Source organism: Ochotona curzoniae, unplaced genomic scaffold (assembly GCF_017591425.1).
Source record: "Ochotona curzoniae isolate NIBS_2020 unplaced genomic scaffold, NIBS_Ocur_1.0 contig_2210, whole genome shotgun sequence".
NCBI lineage: Eukaryota > Metazoa > Chordata > Mammalia > Lagomorpha > Ochotonidae > Ochotona > Ochotona curzoniae.
The window spans coordinates 37799611-37818468 of NW_024465369.1; the positions used below are offsets into that span (position 1 = coordinate 37799611).

The following is an 18858-nucleotide window of genomic DNA, read 5'->3' on the forward strand; positions in this document are numbered from 1 at the left end:
CAGTTACTACTTTGTGTAAGATTGTATGTCTTTTTAAGAATTCGACTGAAGAAATGAAACAGAATAATTAAACTTTGTTATGAATCATTTTATTGACAATTTATGGTTTTATTGATTTGTTCTTGTTGAATCAGATTGCTGTCTGGAATCACATTCAGCCCATTGGAGGTTTGCTGTTAACTGCCCTTGGTTTTTTTTCTGTTTTTTTGTTTTGTTTTGTTTTTCTTTTTTATTGTTTTTGTCAACCGCCCTTGTGCTGTAATTGATCGGTAATTTTAAAAAAATACGAGTATGTGTATATATATATATAGCTTTATATTTTTGTTAAGTATGAGAAGAGGAAATACACATTATGCTATTTTTTGCAGTTATATAATTTCTATTTTTAAAAAAAGTTTTACATATTCTTATTTACAGAGAGAAGGAGAGATACAGAGAAAGATCTTCTGTCCGCTGGTTCTCTCCCCAAGTGGCCACAGTGGCCAGAGCTGAGCCAATCCAAAGCCAGGAGCCAGGAGCTTCCTCTGGATTTCCCACACTGATGCAGGGTCTCAGGCGTTGGACTGTCCTCTACTGCTTTCCCATGTCACTAGTGGGGAGCTGAATGGGAAGTGGAACAGCCAGTATAGAAATGTTATTCATTAGGGATCCTGGCATATGCAAGGCAAGGCTATCACACCAGGCCTACACAGTTTATTTTACTGGCAGTGTGTGTGTGTTAATTTGAGTTATTATCTGGGGCAAAGAGTTATCTGCTTTCCATTTCAAAAAATTCGTTTTGAGGCTTATGTGTGACATAATGGGTGCCTCCTGTGATACCATCATCATATTTGGGCACTTTTTCATGTTCTAACTGCTTCTGTTCCAATCCAATTCCTTGCTCGTGTCCTGGTGAAAGCAGTGAAAGATGGCCTAAGTGCTTGGCCTGCACTACCCATGTAGGAGACCTTGATGGAGCTCTTGACTCCTGGCTTCTGGCTCCACTATGATTCAGTACTGGCCAGTGCTGCTATCTGGAGAGTGAACCTGAATGATTTCTTTCTTTTTCTGTGTCTCCCCCCCTCTTTCTCTAATCTGATTATTAAGTAAATAATTATTAGAGCTTCCTTTGGTACTAAGTGTAAACCTGGTCTCTCAGCAACAAAGTATCTCCAGTTATGCTTATCTGGTAATGTCTTCATTTTGATTTGATTTTTGAAATATCTTAGTTAGATGGAAGATTCTTAGTTAGCAAATCTTTTCCCATGAGTACTTTGAATATGTTATGCTATGCTTCTGCTTCCATTGTTTCTGCTGGTAAGTCAGCTGAAGGCAGGAACCAGGAACTCCATTCTGGCTTCCCATGACGAAAGCAGGATCCCAAGTAATTTGAACCAATTTCTATTGCCTTACCAAGTGTATTAGCTGAAACCTGGATCAGAAGCAGAAAAGCCAGGAGCTAAGTTTGGACCCCAGTGTGGGGTGTCTACATTTAATATGCCATTCTACAGCAATGGCTATTGATCACAGCCATTCTAGTTGGAATGAGATGATACTTATTGTGATTTGATTTTGATTTCCCTGAGGATAATGATGTTAAATGTTAAATGCTTTTTCTTTTTTTTTCTTTCTTTTTTTTTTTTGGTAAATTTGTTGATCATTTGAAATTTTTGTTTTGAGAAGTCTGTGTTCATGTTTCAGCTTAGTAAGTAATTTTTGTAGTCAAAAATAGGCACAAATGTAAAAATAGTTTTGTCTAAACATATGAGATGTAACAAAAGTTTTTTTTCTTTTAATAAGCTATAATTTTATAAAGACTAGAAATCTTTGAAAAAGGTTACTTTAAAATATTTTAAAATATTTATATAAATCTGATGAAAACATACACTAAATCTTTTTAAAGTTATAAATAAGTTTATGTATTTAAAAGACAGAGTTAAGGAAAGGAGAGAAAAAGAGATCTTTTGTCTGCTGGTTCATTCCCCAAATGGCCATAGCACTGGGGCTGGGCCATAACCAAAGCCAGGAGCCAGGAAATTCCCATGGCCCTGGAACCTCCACTGCTGTTCTCCCAGGCACATCAGCAGGGAGCTGGATTAGAAACAGAGCAGCCAGACTTGAACTGGTACTTATATGGGATGTTAGAGCATCATAGGTAGTGGCATTATATGCAATGCTACAATGCTGGCCTCCCAAAGATATTTTTGTTTGTTTGAAATTATAAAATATGATCGTTTTCCTCAAAAGACTTGAGTAGGCATTATTTTCCAAATAGATTAAATTGAGTAATAGAGTGAATTAATAAAGAGATTAAATGGATTTAAATATGATTGTTAAAATTGTCATGTATTAGATTATTCTCCCCCCTTTTGTTTTTCAGGAACTCTTGGTGTAATAACAGAAGCCACAATAAAAATCAGACCAGTTCCGGAATACCAAAAGTATGGTTCAGTAGCTTTCCCTAATTTTGAACAAGGAGTGGCCTGTTTAAGAGAAATTGCAAAACAGGTAAAAATGAAATTATACATATACATATTATATTTAATAGTCTACGTAATTGTGATATATTATAAATAAATAATGTTCATATTTCGTTGTGTTATAGTTGTGAGGTTTTTTTTTTACCCAGTTCTATATGAAAAAGAAGTGTTATAAAACTATTCCTATGAGTTCCTGTTTCAATCAGTAATTTCTTTTAGACTTAATTCTTGGTTTAAACACAGCTATATAAGTTTAAGCCAAGGTCAGATGGATTGATGGCTTGTGACAATCTGCCCTTATTGAGTATTATGTGACTTTTTAAGGTAAGGTATGTTTGTGACTCATTAAAGTGATATTTTATCTTAAGTTTTTTTTTTTTTTTTAGGCATCTTAGGAGGTTTATTCCAGCAGGGCAGGAACAGGGGAAGGGGAAGCGAGGAAGGGAGGCCAGGAGAGAGAGAGAGAGAGAGAGAGCAAAGAAGAGAGAGCCGCACCTGGGGGCCTTTTTGTCTGCCAGGTGTGGGGGGTGGGGATTGGGAGGGATTGAGGTCAAGGCCCCAGGGGATTGACAACTGCAGGTGAATACCTAAGGATGATTGGTAAGGGGGCAGGATTGGGGAAGGGGCTGGAGGATTGGGGGTGGAATTCTCAGGTGGAATGCCAGGTTACATCTGATTGGTGGATGGCTGGACTGGCATGAATTTGTGAGCTGTGAGGAAGAAGAAATGGCGCCGGGCCCAGGGTGGGATATTCAAATAACTCCTTACATTCCTGCTCTTAAGATATTTTATAATTAAAAATAATAGCTAGATAGCACTGATCCCAAAATTTAGAAGTTAAATTTTGGGTCATCAACTTTATCAATTCATAGAATGTTCTCCTAGGATCCACTTTGGTTTAAATAATTTAAGTAGTATAATATTGTATAGCATTTACAATGTGTTTAGCTGTAATCTTTTAAAAATGAATTTCATTTTCTTGAAACTCCTTTTTAAAAATTTGATCAGTTTTTTTAATACTAGATAATGTCAAGTAGTTTTACTGAAGTGTTTACTTCTGTATATCATTGGGGAAAGTCCTGCTTTGCTTTAGACATTTGGTTCATTGTTTACGCTACAGTGGTTTATGAACAAATCTTATTTCATTATTTCTTAGCAGGAAGGAAATCAAGGGAATAAAGTCTAGCCCCCTTCTTCTTGTTTTCCTGAAACTACTGGAATTCTTTAATCCTTCCCATCAGTTACATCTGAATAGGCTCATATGGGAGGGAGTTATTTGCTATGAGCCATTTAGTTTGGTTTTCCCAGTCCCCAAAGCTGAAAGGAAGGACATTCTGATGAGACAAAGGCAAAATACCTAGCAAGCCACTCTTACTCATTTTGGATGGCTCCAGTGGAAAATGGCAAGAAGTCTTTCCAGCATTTGAGACAACTAGATTTTTTTAAATGATTATTTAGCAGGTAGCTAGATTGGAAATGGAGTAGGCAGAACTCAAACTGATGCCCACACGATATCTCCATGTCACAATTTGTGGCTTGGTGTGCCACAACACCAACCCAAGACAGCTAATATCAGTGTCTCACAGAAATCTAAATTGAGACAAAAATATTTGGTGCCCATAAATATATAACAGTCCCAGTGCTCTTTATTTTAGGTACTCAACTTTTTTTCTGAGATGGTCTGACAGTCTTTCTTTTTCTTTTCTTCCTTTCTCTCTCTTTTTCATAGGAGAGATTTATTTGAAAGGCAGAATTACAGAGAGGTGGGAGGAGATAGAGAACTTACATGCCCTGGTTCACTCCTCATGTAGCTGTGAGAAACTGGGAGCCAGGAACTTCATCGAGTCTTCCTGTACATAGTTACCGGGAACTCAGGTCTTGAGTCATCCTCTATTGCTTTTCCAGGTGTATTAGCGGGGAGCTGAATACAAGTGGTGTAGCCTGGAGTTGAACAGGCATCACATGGGATGCTGGTGTTGTGGTTTATGGCTTTGCCTGTTCTGCCACACACTGGCCACAACAGTGTCTCAGTTCAGAAAGAGGGGCTCTTCGATTGCCTGATTTAAATAGTTGACAAAGGTATATTTTGCAATTTTTAAAGTAGCTTCAGTTATGTGTCTGTTAAATTGCTAGATTTAAAACAGGCCCGTTAATCTTGAATGTCTTAATTCTGGGGTAGGAAGAGGCTTCAGAAAGAAAGATGGATTCTGGAATGAACTTTCTTGGGACTAATGGTGGATTACTTTGTTGATATTATTGGCAAAAATTACAGTTAAAATCTTCATATAAGAGCTTCTAATTCATTAGGACTTTGAGGAGTGAAGATAAGTTTTAGAACTAAATACCTTTTTTATATATAATAAAATAAAATCTGAGCATTGAGCGGTAAAATTTGGATGTGTTCCGATAGTTATTTCTAAAAACTTTGGGTCTCCAACATTGAAGAAAATTATAAGTATATTCAAATTTAAGGTGAGCTGTGTATTAGGAAGGCTTTACAGAGCCTGTAGTTTGTTCATGAGCTAATACACTGAAGAGGGAGGGGGGGGATTTTCTTGCTATTTTTTTTAAGAAAATAATCAGAAATTCAGCAACTAAAACATAAAATATTTTCTTAAATAGCTCATATTTCTCGGTAATTTCATATTTTTAAATGACCAACTTATTATTCAGGTGTCTTTACTTCATATTGTAATTTATCTTATTTGTTAAGCATTTTATTTTTCCCTTATCTTTATCACACTTGATTATTTCCTATCCAAAAAGGCATATTAAAATATTTTACATTTTTTGACTGCCCCATCTACTTTTCCATATTGCAGACACTTCATCTGTAACATTGTCTTATGTTTTGCCCATGAAAAATGGTGTCCAACTGGATCAAAAACCATAACTTTATCATTTCATCAGAGTAGAAATGCTGGATTCAAGCATAAATATTTCACATAGTCTGAGGCAGTTTTGTTATGTTATGATTTGATTTGAATGTGATAGAAACGATTAGAGAAAATGGTGCTATTGAAAAGTACAAGACGTCATTTTCCTTCATCCTTACATAAATCCCTAATCCTTTCAGTTACTTAAAATTTTGGGGGGGGGTAGTCACCTAGTGTCAATTCTAAATTGATTATACAAGCTCTGTTGAATACATATCATGGAATCAATAAAGGCAATGTTTGATCAAATGTGGCAGTATGTGATTATAAAGCAAATGAAAATGAAAGCTCCTTTCTAGTCTATGATCATAACAGTATGGCTCTCTGTACCTAGTGGTGTGTAATTTCTAGAGATGTAAATACTGTGGATTAGAAAGCTTGCCTTTCTTGAAACTAACTTAGAAGTCTGGATTGATAATATTATGAATGAAACAGTTGCTAGGAATGATTATTTCTGTTTGGAGAAACCACACCATTTGAGGAAACCTACATATTTTACTTCTAGTATAATACACAGAGAGGTATTATTGTTTACCTTTTAAATGGATAAAAAATTGTACATTGTTTTGTATTGTCTAGAGACAGTTAGAATTCGGAATGCACAAGTCTTATATCAAGAGCAGTGTTTATATTTCTTAAAACACTGTTCTCAGGCAGAAAAATTAAGGAAATTATCACATTTTGGCTCTAATCCTTATCCAATTTGGTGTTTGGAATTTCACCTGATAGCAGAGAATTAAGCTCCATTAACGTAGATGGTACAGAGTTTATGATTGTGCCAAATTTCTTGATTGAATAATGAATTGGCTGCTTTTGTAATTTTTCACTGTTATCCCATGGCACCTTCATTTTTGCAGTATTTTCAGACTTGGTTTCTTATGAATGGGAAACTATTTTGGATGAGTACCTTTTGAAAAGGGGCATACATGATTGTTCTTGAATAGCAAAATGGGTTCTGTGTATACATTCATTGCCATTCTAACAGAAGCCACTGATTAAGCGAGCTTATGCTGACAGCAGCAGGATCCTACTCAGGTCTCTTCTGATTTCTGTCCATATGAGGAATTGTCCTCTTGCAGTATTTCACTGCTCTGTGAGAAACTAGAAGGGAAGATTTAGTGGAAGATTAATGTGATTCTCTCTTGTAAGTGGCAGTCCAGTACAGTCTCCAACTTTATTTGGTATATGGGTAAGTGATTTTTAAGACTTTCTTGGAAAATAGATTTCCTTTGGTAGCCTCTTGAGAGGACAGATAGTGTTTTTTTTTAACCAGAAAACATGTGTCAAGTAAAACATTTTATTATTATCTTTTATTGTTTACCTGCAAGTGACAATATCCTCGTAAGGTTTCAAGGGAAAATTGAATATTAGAACAAGTTTAAAAGCAATTTTCAAAATTTAGGGTTTCTAATTTGTGTTTTCAGTGAAAACTAGGAGTTATATATTATGATACCAAGAAGGGATATTTGTTGCAATAAAGGAAAAAAAAAACCTGAATGTTTGGGATGAATTAGTTATTATTGCTCTGGAAACTTTTTCAGCATCAGAATTATGTTACTAGGACTTTAAAATGAAAAGCAGCTTTTTCTCACACAAATTTTCACAAGCGGTGGCTATTTCTGCTGTCACTTTGATTTTAAATGGCTTAAACTGATAACTTTTTTTTAGTAAATTTATATTATAATTTGAGAAGAAATAGGTCATTCATGAGCTATTCTTTTAAAAGTGAATTTATCCTGCGGGAGTTCAATTAAATTGAAAGAAGTCAAGTGCAGTATTTGCCTTACTAAAACACTGCAAGTTTCTTATATTCAGCAGTAGATCTCGAGAAGGTTTGTTAAATACAGAAAATAGAGATGTCATTTTAAATCATCTTTTAGTGACATACAGAAGAGGCAGAGAGAATAACCCTGGTCAGTTTTTGGTATAGTTGAACTCTGTTGTTGTGTGACCTAAGAAAAGGAGGCTAAGTAATAACACATGTTCACCCCCAGAGCCTACTCAAAGGGAGTTGTTTTACCTGCATTAAACTGAAAGTACGTAAAATTAGGAGACTGTTTAGGATTCACTTTGGCTTCCTTAGTATAAGTGGGACGATATATCCACTGGGTATTGTATTGTTCCCAGAATACAAAGAATTCTTGGTTTCTCTAAAACCAAGAAATAATTATTTTGGGGCTGGGGAGTTTCTTGCATTTACATTGTAGATTCCTAGCTGTAAACTAGTGTGTCCTTTCCAATATGATTGAGTAATAATACCAATGGCCTTTTAAATAGTGTGTGATTTTTTAATATATATTTTAGGGGTGTTTTTTTGTTTTTGTTGTTAAATTTTTATTTTGAACTTTCGAATTTTATGGTACAATTTTGTAGACTGGAATTCCCTCCCCAAACTTCCACCTCCTGTCAGATTTTCTCCACGTTGCTACAACAGTATAGTCCTTCATTAAGGAGTCATGATTCCAGTCTGTTATTTAAGTTTTGTGATATGAACTCTGGCTTAGTTATGTCTACATTTTGAGTTTTTGCATATATAAACTTAAGTTTAATGGATTTCTCTTCTTTGAATCTTAAAGCCTTTCATTATTAAATTTAACTTTTGTTTTTCATATGACGTGTTGTGCTCTTCACAGCCAACACAGTGCTATAAAGTTACTGTCTCTTTGCACTCATTTAGGGATATTGCTTATTATGATAAATTCTGTTTTAATTTTTGTGTAGCATTGCTCATAAGGTTTAGAATTAAAGCATTTCCATCTGATATGTGATTAGTAGATGATCTTCAGTATATTCTCTAGTCCTAAAAATGTGTACTGTTTTAGAAGCTGCACAACATAACTGGTTATCCCTTGAAGTGATATCTCCACAAGAACCTACTCAAAGGGAGTTTATAAAATAAACCTTTTAGTTAAAAGAGGTTTCATTGCTTGGCTATAGTACCAGACATGTTAGACCATTCAATCTTTACATGTTTTGATTTATTCTTAAGGAGTTAGAATAGTAGAAACCCTATAGATATTTGAAATACGTGTTAATATTGCGCTTCTATTGCCAGGAACTAGTTAAAGAGACTTCTTGTCAAATGTATCATCAGAAGCACAAGTTCTGATTTTTCTCAGTGAAAAATAAAACTATGACTTAGTTCCAGAAAAACAGATTCTGCAGAAATCTTTAAATGTGTTTGTTACAGGGGCTGTGTTTTAGATTGAGAATTTTACACTTTTTGTTGGTGTAGGGAACTACTAAATAAATCAGTTTTGTATTTTGTATTATATTTTGTGTTTTCCAGCTTGTATGAGAATGCTTCAAAAAGTCCTGGGAAAAATGGAATTAGAAGTAGTTCATTGTGGTGTATGTTTGTTTTTGAAGTCCATGTGTATTTTCTCATATGCATTTTCCATGAACCTTTGAAAGACCTCTCAAACACATCAATTTCAGTTTGTTTTTGCACAAAATAAGCTTATGGTTTAATTCTATTAGCCATTTAGCACTTTGAAGTATCTTTTTATATTTAAATAAGTAAGTTTTCCATTGTAGCATACATAGAAATTACCAGCAATTTTACTAAAATTGTCTTTCATGTACATTTTGAGTTCATTATGGTTATTTATTTCCTCATTGCTCAAGGAAAACAGTGGTAGTGATAGTTACTAATTAGCACTAAAGTTTTTCATGTCTTTACAGTTTACCTGAGAGATAAGTGCACTTGTCTACAGGTTATGCGATATAAGATACTCTAGTAAGAACACATACTTACTTTCACTGACTCTAGTAGCAGTGATTGTGTTTGAATCTACTAAATTCTCTGAACTATCATTAACATACCATGAAAATTGGTTAAGATGTGTCATCTCCCTCTCGGGTTGATTCTAATCACCTGCCAGCAGGGGTCACTTTAACTTAAGGACCTCTCATGCCTTTTCCTGTAACAATGGGATACAGTTCTGTTACCCAGCATGCCTGAATTGCACAGGAATGAACTTAGAGCTGAAGTCTCAGAATATGTGCTGTCTCTAACTTTCAGAACAATGTTGTGAGATTTTTTAAAAATGTACAAAATTAAATTTTAATAATGGAAACAATCTCAACTATAGCTGTGGTCACTCAGATTGAATTTTACTGTAAGTTGGTGTTTGGTGTTACAAACTTTAATTGGTTTGAGTAGAACTTTTTTTTACAGGAATGTTGACTGCATTAAAAAATTATTTTAAAGACTTACTTATTTGAAAGAGATTGAGACAGATCTCCCATCATTTGCTTCACTGTTGAAATATCCACAACAGCTGAGACTAACGCAGGCCAAAATCAGGTGCCAGGAGCTCAGTCTGAGTTGGTTGTGTGCATGGCAGGGATTCAGATATTTGAGCCATTACCTGTTGCTTCCCAACTCGTGTGTGAACAGGAAGCTGGAATTGGGAGTGGAGTAGACTTGAACTCAGTACTTTAATATGGGATGTGGGCATTTCATATCGTGTTTTAGCTGCTGTGTCAGACATTCTCACATGCAGTAATAACTTTTGCTTACTTCAGGTTCCAAATTAATGTTTTGTATACGTACAGTGATGTACAATAATTAACAAACTATTGTCAAGAACTCATAAACTAGGCTGGATTCTGTTTTGAGATTTGAATGCTTTACTTATGAGAATTTACTTATAACCATACTGAAAAACTATTTGGACTTTAAAAAATTTAGCAATATTAAAATATGAGACTTTAAAGCTGCTAGTTTGAATTTGAAAATTTCAGAAAAAAACATTAAAAATTAATATCTAGAATAAAAAACTTTCTTTCATCGGGCCTTTTTCAATAGTATTATTTTATTTCTACTACCTAAGTCTCCTCAATATAAATAGGAGTAATGAATTAATTAAAACTATGATTTGCCTGTCAATTTAAAATCACATTCCATTTAGGAAATACTAATTACTATATAATATAGCAATTCTAAAGGTTTAAGATTTAATTTCAAGCATTTGTATTTGCTTGAAATTAAATATCAATTGACATTTCCTATACTAAATACTGCATACTATAGTATACTTGCCTCTAATTTTCTGAGGTATTTTTACTTATGGTTGTTGTTTTCATTAATAATGTCTGCCAGTGATATAGGTAAAGTTAATCAGGCTGGACGTAGGAGACTGAATTAATACGTTGTTTGTAAGAATTTAAAACGTTTCTTCGATAAGAATGACAGCATGCTCTGAATTCTCGTATTTTACTGATGTGCTTAAGCTAAAAAATATGCATACATATGTTTAATGAATATTCTCTTTTATGAGGAAAGGGCGTTTGATCTAACTAGACTCTACATGGTTTGTTAGAAAGCATTGTGCCCACTCTAGTTTGTCAATGTGAGCAAATTGATTTTTCTTTAGCATTTTGGAAACTGGTAACATATTTAGAAGCATTAACACACTAAAAAGAAAAGTTTTTTATACCAAAATTTAAAATTATCCAGCTTGTACATTTTTAGTTTTATTTTATAGCTGTTATAATTTGAATAAGACCACAAAGTAGCAAATAAGAAAATTTAATATAGTTTTTGTTTCCAGTATGGCTTTGAGGCTGTGTGTGTATGTTGTAGGTGATTTTTTGGAGACTTTCTGGTGTAACTGAAATCTTACATTTTAGTCAGGAAGTCTTGTTCTTCCTTCTGTCTTTGCTATTCGATAGTCATCTGACCTTGGTCCTTCAATCTTGCTGATTTTTGTGCTCTCCTCTGTTCAGCGGTGATAATACCAGCTCTGTTCCCCTGCCAGAGTTGTTTGTTATATCAAATACAGACGTGTGAAAGCTTTGGAAACTATATGATTCCTTAAAATGTCAGGTTATTGGTTATTGTTATGTTATGGATATAAAATTGCCTAATACTGCTTCTTTAGACATGGAAGTGGCTTTTTAAATAGAGATTGAATGGTCTCATCTTTAGTACCAAAGGTGAATAAATTGTGTAGTCCTCAGAATAAAAATCTGGCTAGTCATTTCAGTGGGTGCATGAATTTGTGTTTTTATAACAAGTTAAATATTCAACTGAAAACAAATCTACCAAAGATGCTGGAATGCATGGTTAAAGTGTGTGTGTTGAATTTTGTTCTTTTGAGTGAGTCTCAATAGTTTGTCAATATAAACTATTAATAAGTACTATTGGGAATCAAGTATTTAAAAAGTTTATGTCATTTGTCAAAATGTTGTGATCTCAAGGCAGATTCTTGATAGAAGCTTATCTATATTTTAAAAATTGTATAGAAAAAAACTTCATCTGGGGACCAACTCATATTAGGCTTAAGTAGAAACTGTACCCGTTTGTACTTTGTTATGTTTTATCATCTAAAATTACTATGAACATAAGTTTAGCATTCTTATTTGAAATGCTTTGGGCTAGAGGTGTTTTAGATCTTGGTATTTTCAGATTTTGAAATGTTTTCAAGGATATTATCCATTGAACATGCTTATTCCAGAAATCTGAAATCCATAATGCTTCAAAATCTACCTTTGAGTGTCGTATTAGTGTTAAAGAAGTTTCATATTTTGGAAAATTGGGGGTTTTGGATTTTTAAATTAGAATACTCAACTTGTATCTGTTTTCCTTCTAAATTTTAATGTGTACTTGAATAGCTGCAACTAACACTGTTACAGTTTTAGACACATAATTTTATGTTTCAGCGTTTCATACAAGGTCCTAGAAATCTTGGAAATGGGTGGTTTTTCTATTAATGTGCATTGGGAGAAAGAATTAAAATAGTTTCTACAGTTGTGTATGAATACATTGCAGATAATTTTTTAAAGTGTTCTAGCACATGCAAATTTCCATCACCAGTTTGTTTTAGAACCTTATTAAGAACATGTCACAGTATAGTCATAAATGACACAATGCTCAAATCTGTGATTTTAGTTGTAAAAATTTCTATTTCTTTTGAAATAATCTACATTGAAATCTGATGTTCTCACAGGTCTTTGCAAGCATTAAACAAATCTTGTTCTCCTTAAATTAAAGCTTTGGTAACTTGTGTATGTCTGTATTTATATATTACACATGTTGAATTCTCCTTACTAAATACTTTATGAAACGACAAGTATTTTGTTTTCATAATGTTAGACAGTGAAAAGTCTATGTATCCTTAGGGGTATATATATATATATATATGTATATATATGTATATATATATATATCCTTAGGCACTGAACTCCCAAGTGCTTAAATATGGGAAGATAATACTCATGTTCTAATTATCTAGTTTCTTACTGTATTAAATTTGCAACACGTTGTCTTCTGTCTTAAACAGAGATGTGCTCCTGCATCCATTCGCCTCATGGACAACCAGCAATTTCAGTTTGGTAAGTGAAGAGTGGTAGCTTCATTTTTTTATTTTTATTTTTTTGAAATTGAGAGGCTTTTTAAACATTAAAAATAGATCTGGTGTGAGCAGCTCCTTTTCATAAAGAATTTAGTAGGTACTTGAGACTCCAAGCTTGGTGTTGAGCGTGTAACAATGTCTCCTTGCACATGTTCTCACTTGAAATGACATAGCTGGATCCCTTCCTCGATCCAGCTCTACCCCCATATACCCTCTTCATTTTCAACAGTTTTGAGGCATGTCAGTTAATTAACATTAAAAAAAGATTCTTTGAAGCAGCAGCATTATTTTGTGTAACAGATTGGGTAAGAAGTGGGGTCCTTCAAAGAGGGCAATTTTAAAGTCTGTTCATGGTGCCGCCAAAAAAATAAACAAAAACAAAAAAAGCCACAATAGGAATTGTACTGTGTGCTGAGGAAGGAAAATGAATGTCATGATTCCTGTCCTTCAAGAAGCTCTCAGCACGGAGGTAGATAGTAGCGTAAATGAGTAAGTGTAGCAGCGTTGCGACTGTAACAGAAAGCTGCTCTAGGGACCATAGGTCACACGTGTGAGAGTGACTGATTCTGCTTGATTTCCCTTGCCATGTGGGTCAAGGGCCAGAAAAGAATTTTAAAGGAAGTTGATAATTGAGCTAAATCTTTAAAGGTGAGCAGAACTTTGCTTCAAATCTTCTAATCTTTTGTTCATGTCAGCAAAAGAATCCTCAGTGTCTCGGCGCAATTCAAGTAGTTCTGTGTGGTTGAAGTAGAGGATGGGCAATTGGCCTGGGTTTTGCAGGATTGATTTGGGTTTTTTTCTTGTCAGTTGTAGTAGGATTTCTTCATAGAAGGAGTAAAATCAGTCAGCTTTATATCTTTGAAAGCTCATTCTGGTTGTATTTTGCAAGATGGAATAAAAAGGCACAGGTGTGGAGGAAGGAAAATAGGTTGAAACAGTTCAAAAACCAAATTTGGGGGGACTTCATGCTGAGGCAGCAATAATGGAGATAGCAGAGAATGGATTTTGAAAAAAATTAGTTTGTCAAGTGGTTGTAAAAGGTTAAATGAAAGTGAAGAGTTGAGGACAGCTGTAGATTTGATTGATTGAAGAGATTAAATAGCAGTGATGGAAGAATGATTTTAGGGAAAAGTACTGTAACTAGTGGTACTTATGATATCATTGGAATATTTGGGTGAATAATCCAGTAGGCAGTTGTGTCTGAAACTTTTTTTTTCTTCTTTCGAATTCCTTAATAGTTTGTCCTAAGTATTAAGCATCTGGTTAAATTATCACCTTTTTAATTCTAGTTTCATTACTTCTGCATATTTTTCATATGCTGAAATTTAACTTAAGTTGTAGAATTTAAATACCCTCAGAACAGCCCCTGAAATTAAGAAAGTGATTGTTCAATAATAAACACTAAGGGCTAAGTTAGGCAGACTTTTATTTATCATATCTAGGAGTAGTTTAGACCTTGATATGCAGTAAAGTGATGATAATTACATAGGAGCTTAACTAAGGAAGTCAAATTCATAACGTGGGAAGGGTTATTTTTTAAATTAGATTCTTCTCATAATTGTTTTTTTTTTTTACTTTTTAAAAAAATTGTATTTTGACAATCATTACATAGTTAATTAGGGTAAAAAGGTTCAAGGGCTACAGGAAAGTGGGTAAGACTATTATTTTTCCCATATTGTTTCCTTCATGTTTAAAGGGGGTCTTAAGGGAGAAGGCCCACCCAATTTCCCACCCTCTCCAGGTCCTGGATGTAGGGTATGCTCTGAGGTTCTTGCTCAAGTGGTTTTGATATTTCAACAATTATGAATCGCTGCCAATCTTGCTACTCCAAGCACTATGAGGTCTTTGAAGAGTCCACTGATTGACATAATCCATCATAGAGTCTCTGTTTGCCCTGTATTTCGCTGCCAAGGTATAGCTGAGATGGTTGGTTGACCTGTTCTGTCTTCCATCTTTTCATGGTTAGGGTTCTGAGTCCGGCATTTCGAATGGGAAGATCTCCAAAGAAACTTTGTCTGAGGTGTTCCCAGACCAGAGTCTTGTATGTACTAGCAAGCACAGGGCCCGGCACAGTCCATGGCCCCGATCAGCAGGTGGTTGCAATTGGTGGGTTGGTTCTGTTTTCACTCCCGACTTCCACTGGAACAATGGGTGTTGCAGTCCAGCCTGGTTCTGCCCAGCACATACTCGGCCCTCACATAAACCAGTGGGAGCTGCAGCCTAATAGGAGCGACCCACAATAACCCCCAGCAGGCCTGCCCCCTACCCTGGTTTGCTAGTATGTGTAGCAGACCAGTCCAGTCTGTCCCACATCCCCCTTGGCTCTTGTACATGGCAGTTGGCATTGAAGCTTAGATCCATCTAACCAGCTTGACAATCAAGCCCTCATGGGTGTTGTTGAGTTCCTGTCTAGCCACCCCAGCCCCTGTCCTAGTTTTTGTGCCCTCCCATGGGAGTGGTAACCCAGGAGGGGGAACCCACTATTTCCCTCCCAGGTCTCTCACTCCCAGATTGTGCACTTTCCAGGTGGCTCTGCCATTTAACTTGACAGAATTAGCCCCCAGTGCCAGTTTCTGCCAGCTGATGCTGCGGCTATGCCCAAACAACCCTCACCCACTCTAATTGTAGATTGCACCAGTAGGAATCATCAGCCCAGCCTGGCTTTTGCCTGATCTAGTCCACATGAGGCGTACAAGTGTTGTAGCCCTGCTTAGTCTGGTCTGCCCCCATCCCAGTTCATGCTCTCCAGTCGGAGTAGCTGTCCAGCAGAGGAACCCCCCTTAGTCCCCTGCTGGCTCTGCCCCCTCCCTTCCTTGTTCTCACGCTTGCTGGTCGGGTGGTGCGGTCACTTCCGGTACAGGCAACCTCACCTTAGCATTCCGTATTGTGCGCTAGTCCTTGTTGCGACCAAACCTGGCTCGACCCACACTGTTCTGGTGCTTGGATTTGCCAGTGGATGACGTGGACAGATTCAGCCTGGTCTGCCCCCGACCCATGCCAAATGTATGCCAGTGGGTAACTTTCCATAGCCTGTTCTGGGCTGTTTCCTGTCATGTTTCTTGCGCTTACCTGCTGGGTCTGTGTCCTGCCAGAGGAGTTGCCCAGGCTCCTCCATTGGCACCTCTCCCAATGCCAGGTTTCACGCTTACCAGTGGTTCCATGAGCCAGCCCTACTCAGTCCACCTACTGTCCTAGCAGGAACAGTGGCTTTTCCTAACTGGCCTTTGTCCATAACCACATATGGCTCACACATGGCTCAGTAGGGGGTTGAGACCTTGCCTAGTTCATCGCACATCTATCCCGGTCCTCCAGGACACCAGAGGGTGTTGGGGTCTGGCCCAGCTCGGTGCATCCAATCCCAGTCCACACTTGTGCCAAGGGAGACTACAGCCGTTTCCAGATCAGAACGCAGCCCCCATTCCAGGTCACACGCCCCTTGGTGGGAACCTCAACCCAGCTAGGGTTGTCTCCTTAGCTCCCCAACCAGGCCTGTTCCCAGCCGTAGATCTCATACATGCCAGTGTTGCTCTGACTCAGCTTGGCACAGCCCCTCTCCTGTCCCGACCTCTGCCTTAGACACTGTGGCTTAGCATTCCGTCTCACACAGACCAGTAGGTGCAAGAGCCTAGCTCAGCATAACCTGTGCTCTGTCCTGGTTTCTAATTTTGCTTGTGGGCTAAGGTTTGCTCAGTCCTGCCTGATATACCCTGTTCCATTAGCAATTGACACATTTGCCAGCTGTTGGAGCTGCTTTGCCCAGCTTGTCCGATCCCCAGGTCTGGACCACATGTTCACCAGCGGGAGCTAGGACTTGCCAGGGGAGTTTCCCAAGTTCCTCCACATAATCCACTCCCAGACCCAGTTCTCATACATGCCATTTGGTTTTGGCCAGTGCCCGGCATAGTCTGGCCTTCCATTTGGCCTTGTATGAGCTGGTGAACGTTGCAGCCTGGCCCACCCCACACCCTAATCAGGATGCACATTTGGGTGCTGCTGCCCTGACCAGTCCAGACTGTTGGGGGTTCCTTAACCTGTGATTGATGGCAGGCTCCTTGGTCACACCTAGCTTAGTCCATCACCACCCCAACTCTTGAGATAATCAGTGGGGCTAGAATTTCCACAGGATGTGGCCCACACATCCCTCACAAAATTTACCCCTGGTTATGGTTCTTGAGTGCTAGTTAATGTAATTGCTTGCTTAATGTGACCTTTCTCCTGATCCATCATCATGTCAGGTAACATGATGTAATTATATAGGACAAGGCCCAAGCCATAACTTTTGCATGGACTTGTATTAGGTGGTCAGCATTGTTTAGTGATTACAAGTTCTTCAAAGAGTTACTGCCAATGGGAATCTTTACGAATGCTTCACGTCCTAGAAGCAAAATGGGTTCAATCTGGAGCTAACTAAGCAGCAACTCAAAGAAACAAAACCCCAGAGCTCCTGGCCGGGCAGCCAGCAGGCGGTGCCTGGCACCAAATGGCACACCAGGCAGGCCCGGGGACAGCTCACCCTGTGCACATGGTGGCTGTCGTCTGGGATCCAGGCATGAGACGCCCGTCCTGAGACCCACCTCTTCTCATAATTGTTTATTTCTTTAAATAAATTACTTTCAAATTACTATACTACTGATAAAATTTAAAATAATTGTGTTCCATTAGTAATGTAACAGTTAAACCAAGTGAAAATCAAGCTCCCTGTTTTGGTCTGCATTTAGACATCTAGGTGTAATGAGAGACACAGATGTAACTAATAAGACTATGTTACCCTTTTACGTGTCATCATCGGTTTTTAAAGAAAACACCCTCGGACGGTCGTCTCTGTTTCCATTTCATTGCTACACCTAGAAACGTATGTCCAGCTTTGTGATTGAGCATATTTTCTGTAAGATTTTTTTTCCCTTCTTAAAAATATATTATTTTATTTGAGAACCAGGTAGAGAAAGAGAGATTGTGAGAGAAATCTTCTATCTGCTGGTTCACTCACTGAATGACTGTAACATCAGATTGGGCCAGGCCAAAGACAGGAACCTAGAACTCCATCTGGGTTTCAAGTGCTTGGGCCGTCTTCTGCTGCTTGCTGCTTTGTCAGGCATGTTAGCAGAGATCTGGGTCAGAGGTGCTACAGCTGGGACTTAAAGTGGTGCTTACTGGAAGCGAAACTAAACTCACTGTGCCAAAATGCCTGCCTCCAGTCTTGACTGTGTCTCAAATCCTTTTGTCTTTTACTCAGCCACCACAATAGTCTTTTTGAAAAATACAGATTTGGGTCCGGTGGCGTGGCCTAGTGGCTAAGGTCCTCGCCTTGAACACGCCAGAATCCCATATGGGCGCTGGTTCTAATCCTGGCAGCTCCACTTCCCATCCAGCTCCCTGCTTGTGGCCTGGGAAAGCAGACAAGGATGACCCAAAATTTTGGGACCCTACACCCATGTGGAATAGCCAGAAGAAGTTCCTGGAACCTGGCTTCGGATCGGCATAGCATCGGCCATTGCGCTCACTTGGGGAGTGAATCATTGGATGGAAGATCTTCCTCTCTGTCTCTCTTCCTCTCTGTATATCTGACTTTCCAATAAAAATAAATAAATCTTTAAAAAAGAAAAATACAGATTTGCTCTGCTTTTTGACTGACTGTACTCTTTTTGAAGGTTCCATTTAAACATTTCACCTGTCTATACTGGCATGGTGTAATGAGTAAGCAACTTAAAGGAGCGGTCCTTAGCACCCAAGGAGGTTCCAGGATCGTGTATTAGCCATATAGCTGGTCAGGATTTGTGTCATTTTGATTGTTAACAAAACATAAGTCATGTTTATGTTTGGTAATATTTTTAATATCACTCTACTTCTGGCACAGAAACTTTTACTATATTACATTAAATTAAATTTAATTTTCAGTATATTAAAATTATCTATAGATTTCCCTGGAGGTAATGTTTCTCAGTGTTCAGGACTGTTTCTTAGTCCTTTTTATATCTCCTAATACCACATAATAGGCAGTTAAATGATGGCTAAATTCATCATTGAGCTGGCAAAAGAAGGTGAATAGATCCTAAAAAGCATTGGTCTGAGAACATTATCAATTCCATAGTTTATCGGATTTCT

General features: G+C 37.4%; 1 protein-coding gene across 1 annotated transcript in view; it reads left to right on the forward strand.

Annotated features, from left to right (window-relative positions):
* The window catches only part of AGPS (alkylglycerone phosphate synthase), a 115836-nt gene that overhangs the window by 52681 nt on the left and 44297 nt on the right, over window positions 1–18858 (forward strand). The window contains exons 11-12 of the mRNA XM_040971783.1: window positions 2360–2487; window positions 12685–12736. Coding sequence (XP_040827717.1) covers window positions 2360–2487; window positions 12685–12736 — 180 coding nt within the window. The remainder of the gene's footprint in view (window positions 1–2359; window positions 2488–12684; window positions 12737–18858) is intronic.